The 12,882-nt window shown below is 42.7% G+C and overlaps 1 protein-coding gene across 2 annotated transcripts in view; it reads right to left on the bottom strand.

Annotated features, from left to right (window-relative positions):
• The window catches only part of PTPRG (protein tyrosine phosphatase receptor type G), a 411,417-nt gene that overhangs the window by 40,810 nt on the left and 357,725 nt on the right, over positions 1 to 12,882 (bottom strand). For both annotated transcript variants that reach the window (XM_068907053.1, XM_068907052.1), the window contains exon 15: positions 2,866 to 2,957. In XM_068907053.1, coding sequence (XP_068763154.1) covers positions 2,866 to 2,957 — 92 coding nt within the window. The remainder of the gene's footprint in view (positions 1 to 2,865; positions 2,958 to 12,882) is intronic.

Below are 12,882 nucleotides of genomic sequence, written 5' to 3'. Positions count from 1 at the left end.
AAACGTTTTTAGGTACGCTGCTCTAAATGGCCATCAGTGTGGCTGCTTGCACATAGCACAGAGTGGAAGTCAGTCCACTGAACGCTAGGACATATATGCACGGTTCCACAGGGACCTATTTAAATATAATTTTTGAGAAGGCATTGCCTAGGGAATCACAAGCTAATAAGGTTACTTTGAAGAACTTTCTTTTCTTAAAATGTCACTTATATTTTACTTCTAAGATCAATATGGCAAGTAAGTTTTTCTTGCGCTCTCTGGCAGCTTCCAGAGGAAACGTTCAAAAGCTTATCATTCCATCAGTGGGGATCAATTCAAGGGAGAATTTTGCCATTTAATGTTTTTAAGGAATTTCAGTGGGCTGCCTACATAGGAGCAGCAGCTGATGTCGTTGACGACTGTCATTTAGTAGCAGGTTCATTGGGGGAAACAGGCCTCTTCTGTATCTGCAGACTGGGAAAATGTTTAGGAGAGCTTCAAGAGCTTTCGGTGCTGTGTATCACATCTTTGGAAAAAGGCTACATAGCTCGAATTTATCTCTACTCAATTTGTGCCTATATACTGACCAAACAGACTCCCTGTACAGTAAATACAGAAAGAGAGGCACTTCCAGAGAGTGATTTGACTTTTGATGCCTTCAATAGCTTTGTTGTTAGTGCAAAGATCTCTGAGTTCATCAGCTCGTTCATTCTCTCTTAACACCCTCTGGGCATGATTCAGCTCCATGCAGAAGTCTGTATGCAGGTGTCAAAACATCTGTTAAATCCTCAGAAATCTAGTCATTAGAGCAGGAATCCGATGGCTGGATTCACCTTTGCATCCGATTAGACTAAGCCTCTCTCCAAGGCCCACCTCCTCCTCATGTGCCTTAGAGCTGATCAGCAGTCATTGCAGATTTTCGACTACAGAGACAACTTCTCGAGGAGTCCTGCAGCACTTACTCAGCAGGTCCCTTACTCTGCAGTCCCCGTTATCAGATGAGAGCAGCTCGTTCTCAGGAGGACGGAGTGTGAACGGACCAAAGACTGTACTGCAGCGATGGTGACATCACATCAATCCTGAAGCTGCCCCGGTCCAACAGTTTGGCTTGCTGCAGGTACGGGAAGATGTCCCCAAATGGCAGTTTTCTTTAGTTCTTGGCTGCTTGATCTTACATGCAAGAGCATTAGCAGATGTGCAGGCCTTACGCTACCTGCCACCTGCACTGTTTTAATGGAATTTCTTTAGCCTGTATTACCATTTACATGAGTGCCTTCCAGTCTTTAATGGACTGATGCTCCTCTGTGAAGTAGGGAAGAACCATTGTCTCTCTCTACTAAACAGACTGCAGAACTCAAAAGATAGACCTTTCTGCATGTTTCTTTGTCTAAGAATTTTTTTTCTCAATTACAGTAAATATTTTACATTGGCCAAAAAGACTTCTCTCTGATGAGAGCATTTCTCTTCCCCCACTGCCTTGTGCTCATAATCCCCCTGGTTTATACACTGCTCTGTACAGAGCTCAACTTAGTCTACCCTCCCCTTCCTGGCATGCTCCAAGAAGGTATCACACGTGATGATGACAGCAGGCACGAGGGACCATTACAGTGATTGCCAAAAGCAACAGGGAATCGCTCCTTCTGGATTTAGAGCAGGAAGACTAGAGTTCTCCAGCTATTTAGGTTCTTTTGTGAAAATTCATCGCAGGTGGTCTAAAACTGAAACATCCCATCTCACGCTAGTCAAAGCACAATGAGAGGAAGGGTGGCTCCCTGCTAATGACAGTGAGGAGGCCAGGACACGCACCTTAGTCTGCAGAAAGGGCAGGTGATAATGCTATATTTTCTTCTATTTTCAGAAGTACAGAATCAGACCCCAAGGCAAACCGCCTAACATTTTCTATACAAATGAAATAGCTAACCTTTCATATTAATTCTCACAGGTACTTTGAAAGACTCTTTCTAGAAGGAAAGCCTCGTATTTCTACTGAATAAAGTCAGGCAAAATGTAACTGGATTATTCCATTTTTCTAGTACATATGTTTTTTCAGAGTCTCTTCTCCTACATTGTCAGAGATGTCTTTGAATGTTTTTATTAAAATTAGTAATAGATTGAATCCTAGACTATCAGCACAAATTACAGAATATGAGAAGGAAACTGAAAACATCACCTTGAAGCAACAAGTACAATCGTTCGACAGACTGAGGTCGACACAACATTTTGGATATCTTAACTCTGTCAGTGAAACTGAGTAATATTGGAGAAGGCAGCGGCTGCACGGGCCACTGTAACACCAACCTGTTTTCTGTCATCATTGCTTAAGGGGAACTGAATCCCACACTCGGGAACTCCTAGGGGAAATGCCTTATGAAGAGAATATATGGTGCCAAACTCTGGCTCTAGCTTTGCTCTCGACATAGCTGAGGGAAGAATCTGACCTTTGGTAACTAGATTAATGCCAAATTAACAAATGGCTTTGGACTTTATATCTTTTGCTTTTCCCACCTCTGCACACGCCGAAAGTGCGGGGCAAGTCCACTGGTCTCAGGAGAGGCCCTTCGTCCACAACCCACCCTGACACTGCAATCGGTTTCACCTTGGATGCAATATGTTAGTATTTCTAAGGAGTGTCGCTCATGTTCTTGACATTTCACAAAGGTTTTTCTGAAATTTTTAATTGAAATAACGTGGAAGAAGTGCCTATGGAAAAACACAGCACTGGTACTCAGAGCCCCATTGCAAAGCACATGAATTTAGATGAAGCAACACTGATATAACAAACGTCTATGAAAAAATCACGATTAACCACAAATACAACGTTCTCCCCTTTAGGTAATTAAAACAGCTTCTAAACAGCACAAATACAGGAGAGCAAGCCTGTCTTACCTGGAATAGGTATAATGGGAATACTTTCATTGGGGACCACGCGGGGTGAGCTGCTGTCTTCCACATAGAAATGAGCAGTCTGAAAACACTTTCTGTTAAAGAAAAAAAAAGGGCAGGGTATAAAACACTGGCCTCTGAGAAACAACCCCAAACTTTTGCACGTGTTCTGCTTTTCTATTTCTGTTCCATTTCTGCTCCACACTTCCAGATGTGACAGTTTTAAAACATCAGTTAGTGAAAACACACACGGCTTTTCTACAATGACAATCTTAATTCCAGATTCCAGTGTACTCTAATTCACTGACATCTGACATCCACTCACCCTAAATGCCTCCCTGCTCCCGTTCTGTATATTATTGATAAGCATTATTGAATACAAACCTGTTCTCAGAAAAGTTAGCGGTTGCAAAACAGGTTTCAAATACACCATTCAGAAAGAAACTGTGAACACAAGAAGCATATTCAGCACGTATTTCAAACCAAATCCACCAAAGACACTGTGTTTCCAGGGTACATATACTTCTGCAAAACTTTCAACGGTGTAACAGTAGACAGATAGCAATACAGCATATGTAACCGCTCCATGTCACGACACTGTTCTGATCTGAAAGTTATCCTTCAAACACTACAAATGTTATTCTTTTTAACACTGAAGCTATACAACCCTCTTCCCATCCTCCTCCTGCAAACTTGAATTACATATGCTGCTATAGAAAACGCCACAGACACTTAGCTGGGGCCCCAGGACTCATCCCTGCAAAGGCCTGTAAAGAATAGGAGAACTTAAATCCACCTGACTGTTTTTTACCTGTATTTAATGCAAAGCAGAGAGCACAAGCTGGTCATCACAGAAAAGGTACTGAGCAGAATAACATCAAGAGATCCAGGGAGACTCTGCATGGTGATGTTAACCGAGGCAGGGTTTTCCAACACCAGCGTCACTGCTCATTGCTGACTTAATGAGCTGCTTGAGGCTGGAACTGAATATTTAATGAGTCTTGCTCGGTGCGAGCGGCTATTGTGGCAAGCGAAGGGTCTGCTCTCGTCTGTCGGGGCGCTTAACAATAGCGTCCCCATCGCTCAAAATCCCCCTTCCTGCAACCCTTAACGAACTGCCCCTCAACACCTGGACAAAGTTTGCAGGCAGCCTTGTGCGCGGCCACTTTTCTGAAGTCGCTGTTTCCCTGGAGGAAACACATTTGCACTTAGCGGCTCTTAAGTTTCTGCCCTGCAGTCTGCCTTTCTGTAATTCGGGGCGTTGTGCTCGACAGAGAGCCCGCTCTGTAGAGGTGGCTTTGCTGACGTTGTCAAAGTAATTTGTGCTCTTGTCGTTTTCTACGTCCATACGTGCCAGAGCAAGAAAAAGTCACTGAAAATCAAACCACTCTCTAAGGCAAAGCAAGAACCTAAAATAATCATGGGTGTTTGCTTTCTATGCATTTATTTGTATTTTCTATAGCACAATCACAGTGCTTTGTAATGCAAGCACATGCTACAGCAGCTTAAGTACAACTTAAGACAATACAGAAGCGGGAGTGATCGTACTGCACAGCATGGAACAACTGTCTCATAGCAGCTTGCTATTTTCAGATACAGTGTCTTGCATTGTGCTAAGGTTATTTATTTTAGTGTGTATGCTTTTGTTAAGAAACAGCATAAAGTTAATGCACGCCCAAAGATGCAAGGTGTGCAATACATCGCAGCATTTAAAAATATCACTTAAAACTCCCCCCCACCCTGCTTGCTCCCTGTTCTCTCTCTCTCTCTCTCTCTTTTTTTTTTTGGTAGCCTTTATTTTGGACAATGCACACCCTGGGGGCTCACAGCAGAATAAATCAGTCACACATAAGGAAGAAACTATGAATATGAAACAGGCAAAACGTTCCTGATTTTGATGTATTTGGGGCTTTTTCCCTTGCCTCAGCGCTACAAAAATCCTTGAAGGGCTTCTCCTGGTAACGAAGGCCTTAACAAGGTGTTCAATAAAGACGGACCTTTACGAAGGGATCTACAGGATCCCCTTTTTGTTAAGCTCACGATACTTACGAAAGGCCATTATTTTTTGTAATTTGTTATTTTATACTCTGAGAGACTCTGATAGGCTGGCACTACGATTTTTTTACGCAGCCGTAAGATAGCTGTTTCATGATAGCCTCAAAACATGTAGTTGTATTGCATAATCACATAGTATGATACTGCAAGGTCCACGATGGTGATAGCTGAACACACATTGCAGCATCTCTCTGCTGAGCGGTGCTGGAATAATAAATGACTATTAATGACATATTAAATGACTATTTCACACAGTAAAGTTTGCTGCAATCGTTAATGTCATCAACAATTCTGTATTTTTTCCCTGGAAGACTTGCTGTAGTTGTTTTTGAAAAGGTATTCACCACACAACTTGACTATGTGTTTTCCCAGTCACAAACATCACATGAACATACACCTTTGTCTTATGTATACACATACATAACACACAGTTAGCTACTGGCAAGTTTGGTGAAGGCATACCTCTCAAACTCTTTTTTTTTTTTTTTTTTACTTGCTCATAGTTGCCTAAACTGCTTTTGAGCGTTAGGTTTTCCAAATCTAGTCCCAGCCACAGCTGAGCTCTCTGTGCACCCGCCGCCGTGTCCAGGTCCCGGTGGCTCCCTCCCTCTCTCAGCGGCTCCGGCGACAGCCTCAGTCAGAACTGACAGGACTGCGCAGGCTCGAACCTGAGAGCAGGATAAAGCAGACTGACCTTTAACGGTCCTTTTATGATGGGTTTTACAAACTCACTGCGTGAATTTTCCATCATGCTTTGGTTCCTGGGCCTGTTTCTTTCTCTTGTACATCCCCTCTGCGTAGCTCCAGGAGGAAGTGTGCATCTCGGGATGCCATGGCTTCAGGCCCCGCCTTCCAGATAATGTCCATTTTTTAAGCCTGGGATTGGGAGGATGAGGAAAAGCCTGGGCCCAAGAAGAGCCTTTTGCAAACTAAGGTCTGTTTTACAGTAATAAATACCGCTAGCTGGGATTGAGCCTGCTGCAAGCCATTTCAGATAAAATTTAGTATCTGCCTTCTCCCCCACTTTTGGATATTCCTTTCCATCCCCTGGCATGTTCCCCTACTCATTACCTTTCTCTCAGCGTAAAACCTTAAGCGGCAGCAGTTGCTAAGGCTACAAGAGGCTGGAATAAATCTGTGTGTGTGTATATGGGGAGGCCTGGATATACGAAGAGGACGGGAGCAGAAAATTGCTTGTTTCAAGTCACTGGAGAAGTTCCCATGGAGAGAGGTGGGAATGGATGCAGGCTTCTATGGCTAGGGCTAGACCAGGCGTGGCCAGGAGGAGCACTTCAGCCTGTAACTCCTCACCCCAGTGTCTGTACATGTTCAGGTATACATGCCTGTGTGCACACTTGCTAAGGAAAGCAACATTATCAACAGAAAAAAGTAAAAGTTTTTTTTCCTGATAGTTTGAAGTAGTCCTTACGAGTGAATGAGCAATCTGGATTTGTCAATGGCATAAATGATTATTAAGGTCTTACCAATTGAATCACGAATCTTAGAATAATTTCTGTATTGCAGCAGCATTGGTTAAGGAGAAGAAAATCACTGCCTTGATTTCATTTCCAGAAAATTTCAGAGAGTGCACATCTTTTCTGCAAAACACCAAAGTGTCTGTTGTCTCTGAATTACGCCCGTGTGCAGTGAAGCACACCCTTTTCTCTAGCCCCATATGTTTTTTTGGCTGCTTTTCCCTGGGGTACCATAACTGTGCGAGAGTGTGGTGATCAGACACACAATTGCCACATATGGACAAAAACACAGAAAGTAAAACGTTGCAAGATTAGCATCTCCCCAGAGAAGGGGCAGCGGCAGGGTCGGGAACACTAGGATCACGTTAGGGAAAGCAGCTCCCTGCTCAGAGTCTTTTTGTGGAGACACCAGCAGTGGTTACTAAAGCAAACTAACAGAAAGCCAAATCCAGAGCAGCAGCCCCTTATTACCAAAGCACAAAGAGGAAAATATGCCATGAGATGGTCCTGATCTGTGCTGACAGGCGAGGGATCTGCATTGCTCCAGACCAGCTGAGGCAGGGGGCAGGGAGAAGAGGAGCTGGGATTATTGTGGCGGGGCAATCGATTGCCTCCGCGGTGGCTGGCTGAAATGGCCAGAAGAGCAGCTCAGCACAGGAAAGATCAGCAGGGAACGCTCCACCTTCTGGGGACACCCAAGAGCCGTGTCCTGCCTTTTGCACCGGAGTGACTTGCACATTCATTGCTTGCTAGGAACCCACTCTTTCTTTCCAAAGTAGCTTCTGTCATCAGGAGTCAGTGTGTATCCCTCTCCAATGCTAGCCAAATTTATATTTTGCCCTTATTTCTGCTCTGTAATAGTATCTAGGAGCTCTAGGCTCCTGGATTCTTTGCAACTACTCTCTTCTTGGGTCATTACCTCTTAAAGCATGACCAATTCAGGGGCAGATGGCTTGAAAGGGTCCTGGAGGCCTATTCACTAAAGCAATACAGGGCAAACCTTGTCCTCTGGGTACATTTCCCCCAGAAATAGCCTCCCACACACTGCCGCTCTGTGGAACGTATGTTGATTAATGAAGAGGCCAATAGCTGCTGAAGCCACCCTACTTTCACGATGAAGAGTATCCTGGCAGGAGAAGCAACCTATATTAAGGTTTAGCTGGTAGGCAGAACAGGCAAGGAGACTGTAACGGAGTTGGACCAGTTACACTCCAGGATCTGTAACAGACCTTTAAACCAGGCTGCCCAGGACATGGCAGATTTGCCTCCGACACAGCTTATTCTTTATCGAACGCAACCTGGATACAGACATTCGCATTGCTCATTGACCGGGGGCGGGGGGGTGCCTATGTCTGCAAATAACTACCCAGTAGGGATACGAAGACAGGAAATTATCCCTTTTACTACCTCTGCGCATTCATTCTCACTTTCAATAGAAGAAAAGATGTTTCAGATTCTCACTGAACTGTTTTGCATGTTTTCCAGAAGACACAATTAAGACTGGTTTCTGCTGGCACCAAAACCAGAGTGTGTATGCAGTCAAGGGTACTTGTAATACATGGCTCTGCACTTTAAACTAGCTTCACTATTCCTTGGCAAGCATTTGTCACTGTCAGAATTGGCAATGACTCCTCAGCAAAGGGCCGCCGCCGACAAAACAACAGAAGCGCTGCAAATCACGACCACGTCGCCAGCAGAGCAGCGGATGGGAGCCTGGACAACAGCTGTCTGCAGTCTGCACTGTTCTAGCTGGGGTCATCAGTCACTGATTTTTATGAGCAATAAAACTGACTCAAGCATTAGGAAGAAAAAGAGAAGAGAAAAACCACACAGAAAAAGCAGATCTTATGAATATGAATAAGTGACCAGCATGGAGCAGTGATATCACATCCATTGTAGCGGAGAGCATCTGCATTGATTCTCTCTTTTTGGGTAGAAAAGGGCTTATATTGTCCCAATTTTCTACAATTATTTTCCTTCCCAGGTGTTAACGCTTAATGACCAAAATTCAATAGCTGAGTTATAAAAGAACCTGCGCGAGGCTGGAGTGGTAATGCACTGCAGCCTGCCCGAACTTGAACTATACAGCAGATACACAAAGCAGGAAGCGTGTAAAAACCCGAGTAAAGGAAAGCTGAAAAAGAAGGAAAATTTCCCTACAATAAGGCTGATTCTCCTGCATATTCCTCCTGAAGATGACTCTCCTTCTCCCCACAAAGCTATTGCTGCCTGGTCCCTTCTCGAGCAGTGTTAAGCCTTGCACAGATACGATAACTGAAGGGGTGTAGACTGTACACGGATGGGTCACAGAAGTTCACAGCGCGCCGAGCCCTCTGCATCCTTTCCTAGATAGGATGGTGAGAAGTAGACTGCCCCTTTCAGGGGACTTCCTCTGGGCAAGGAGAAATGTCTTCTCACAGCAGCAAGCTGTTGTGCATCCACACAGCCCCACAGAAGCTAAAAGGACCCCAGCGCTGATCACTGCTCCAGCCCTACACTTCTAAAACTGCAAATACTGCTAAACAACAGAGTAATGAAGACAGGGAAAAGGCAGGTGGAAAAAAAGAAGGCGGGCAAAATTTTCAGGCAGTGCTGGTGACGAAGGACACATCACTTACAATTATCCACCTGAAAAACAAATCGGCAAACAAGACTAGAGGGTTTTTGACAAATAAAGGCAGCTAATTTAATATTTATGGCCTAAATTTGCCAGCTGACTACACAGCTCTCCATGAAATTAAAAATCCTCTGCTCCTGCTTCTCTGAGATTATAGATTTAGATAGCGGCTTCCTGCATCACAGACTGCACACACCCATTCACGTCAGCCACAGTACTGAACTCGGACTTTCTACAAGAAATAGTCATTTTTAGAAAAGTATTTAAATGATTAAACAGTTAAGAAATGACAACATACACCAAGATGGTCTGCTCTCAAAACTCCTCCCCATTTCATCAGCTGTGAGACCAGAAAGTGCCCAGGTGGCCAGCGTAGAAACGCCCTTAGAAAGCTCTTTAACAGCAAATTGTAAGTAGATAAATCTTAGTTTAACTCAGCATAAACACTTTCCACGCTTCCTCGTCCCATCTTCCTGATGTCCTCAGAGAACAGCAAAGGCGTTCACGAAACCTTATTTGTGACGACACTTGGCCCTGTAACACTGGGTAACTAATTACTCTCCTGGTGACCTCTGATGGGGGCCAGCAGCATCCGACTTCCCCCTCCTGCTTTAATCAATACTCACAACATCTGTGTTGGATACACTCGGCAATTTTACACATGACCGAATGGGTTTACTCATCAGTATTTTCTACTGTGAGAAAACAAGTTTCCTGGTGTATGTAATACCACTCACATTTTTAATGTCTGCAGGTAAAAACAGGGTACAGAAATCTACGGTTTAAAAATTAGACACAGTTTTAAAAACCAAAGGGAAGCCTGATGTATTCATTTTCCTCTCCACGAGCCAACAATTTATTTAATGCAACATTCATGCCACAAAAACTAGAAAATCACAGAGGAAAACAGACATGCCTTTTCCAATCAAGTAACACCGTAGGCAGTTCCTATAAAATGCGTAGTTCCAATAACCTACACATCATGTAATATTAAAAAGGAGCCTAAAAGTTTCTTACAGAAGGAAGCTGAATTTAACCGAGTGAAGAGTTGTTCAGTAATCACGGGAACTGCAGCAATCACTGAAGATTGCCTCTTACTGGAGAGAAGCTTTTAGTAGCACCTCAAAGAACTCACCATTTGGCATACTTGATAGTATCATTTCAGTGCATGAATCCCCTCTGGGATGAATCTCAGGAGAGGAAGGAATAAAAAGGGAGGTGTGGCACACCGGGGGGGGGGGGGGGGGGGTTAAAATTCAGGTATTTTTAAACACCTACCGTAATTCATCTGGATCAGAATTATGTTGTAAGAAGAGCAATACAGAACTGATCCCACCTAAGAGAGGACAGCAGAGACTGGCTTTCTGTTCTGAACAGTCACCTATAGTTCCCTAATTACTCTCACCTAATTACTTCCAAAATGAAAGAGCCCTGCTCTTCCTTCTGCAAAAACATTCTTTCCTTCCTCCAAATGAGGCATCAGGACATTTACTTGACGTTTATTTTAGGTATCCCAAGCCGTGGACTGGGATCCAAACATAACACAAAAATGTACTAAAAATTTAGGCAGAGTTGGCAGAAATGCCCACAGTTTGTTAAATATAATGAAATGCTCAATGGGAAATTCCCTCTTTCTTTCTCAGCTGACATGTGCATTTGCAGCTGGACTACAACTGGATGGGAGAAGCTGGAAGATCTCCCAATACTGTTAGACGTATTTCAGGTTCAGATCATTTGGGGCCAGTGTAAAGTTTTAAATGTGTGTTTATTTCCTTTCCCTTTTTATCACTGAGTATTTGGAAAGTGAGCCTTTTTTGATGGCCGTTTTAAAAAGAAATAGGTTCTCAAAAATTTTTATCGTCTCTCTGTTAACTCCATTTAGAGCATAATTACAAATGGAACAAGAAGATACCTTTGAAGCATAACACAAAGGAAAAGAAAAGAGCAGCTGGTACCAAGAGCAGAGAAGCAAATTATTAAGTTCCTGGAAGATAATGTTAATGAGAACCCTGCAACTATATTATCTAATGCTACTCCTTACATCCATCCCCTCATCACACTAACACAGGCAGAACGGATGGCAGCCAGCTGGCCCTCCTTCCCCACCCAGCTTCCTGAGAGGAAAGATCTGTAAGCTACCAAATAACGAACCTGGACAGAAGTCTTGAAAAATCATTAATTTTGCTATCAATCAACCCATCTGGAGATTTGCTTCTTACTGTCATTGGTACTAATGCATTAGTGACTCTTGAGAGCTCTGGGGAAGCCTGGAGTGTGCGTGTCTGAAGAATTGCTTTAATGAGTCTTTTGCATTCAAAGCTTAACACATGTGACAAGGAAACACAAATATCAGAGACAATAAGCTACCATGCAGTGAACCAAACCACAAAGAAATCCTGTACTGTCTTTTCCATTGTAGTATACTGAATATATCTCTAATAAGCTATGCACAAATACCCAAGTCAGACCTCAGTGACCTATCTCACATACCAGAAGAGATGCAGGCACGTTAAGGTGAGCTCTACCTGCTCCAATATATCTTATCCATTGGGCTCAGTAACAGAGCTATACCGCAGAGAAGCAAGTTGTATTAGCTTCAGGTGGAGTTTTGGTTAATCAGATGATCAGCGTCGTGTAAGTATATCCACTGGGCTCCCTTCACTAAAGGTAACAGATCTACATCAATTAATACAGCAACATAAAAAGTGCTCACATTAGTAGGATCTGTCCAGTAGCGTTTGCATGAAATAGTGCAATACCGCCTGCAATAATTTTTCCAAAAAACCCAAACATCGACAATAGCAATAACAACAAACAAATCCCAGGATATTTAAATACTTCTAGAAAAATCCAATTAATACCAGAAAAGCAGCAAACAGTAGTAAGCATACTTAGGCATAAAAAAGTAGCACATAAAAATAAAAACAATGTATATTTCAAATTCCCACCTCCACAGACCAAATAAGTGATAAGCTGCTCATAAAAAAAAATCTAGAAATGTTATCAGCATGCAATGGAGGTGGAATATACTACATCATGAGGCAGAGGGGACTACGAGGATGATCTTAAAAATGCTTGAAATCAAGTGAAAAAGAATTCCCTTTTCAAAATATTTATTAAGGAAAAAAGACGCTTTTAAAGTTTCAAGCCTATTCCCTACTCAAAGCACCTCAAACTTTAGTGTCAAGATATATTCCACAAAAGAACTCAAAGACTGAGGCACATCAGAAAAGTTATCATGAAGCATATTAATAGGTCCACAACTATACAGAAGAGTCAAGAACTGCAAAATTATACGGTGACCGAAGTAGAGGAGATTTTGCCTTTAAGAAATCAGCCAAAATTACTCTGAAAATTAGAAACCACTTTCATCCCCATAACAAACTTTTTTCCGGTAGGTATATGCTTGGGCAAATAAACTATTGCTTTCCAGCTGCCTTAACTAGCGTGAAGAAACAGCCAATAACAAAACTAATCACAGTGAAGAGAACATTTTGATTCAAGATAAAAATTCACTGCAGATAAGCAAAGCAGAAGAAATTCAGTCGACCTATGTTAACTATTAGATCCCTCAAGACCAGATATTGTTTAATGCATTTTCTATTTATAGATTGTTCTCTTTATTTGCACCATCTCCAAAGCCTTAATCTACCTTTTATTAAGCTCTTTATAACCTTTCAGTGTTGATAAATGTGGGACTGGAGAAAAGGAGGAAAAAAAAACCCCACAAGACCTGGAGCTTGCATTTCAGTGAACAACACATGAATGGTTCTTGATGTTCTAAGAAACGTCCTTTGATCTGTTAGGCACTTGCTCAAAACTAGGCATGCAAATTAAATGCAAGTTCTCAGCTTCATATTTTCTTTCCTTTTA

Source organism: Struthio camelus, chromosome 14, assembly GCF_040807025.1.
Source record: "Struthio camelus isolate bStrCam1 chromosome 14, bStrCam1.hap1, whole genome shotgun sequence".
Classification (NCBI taxonomy): Eukaryota; Metazoa; Chordata; class Aves; order Struthioniformes; family Struthionidae; genus Struthio; species Struthio camelus.
This window is presented reverse-complemented; position numbering and strand designations above follow the sequence as displayed.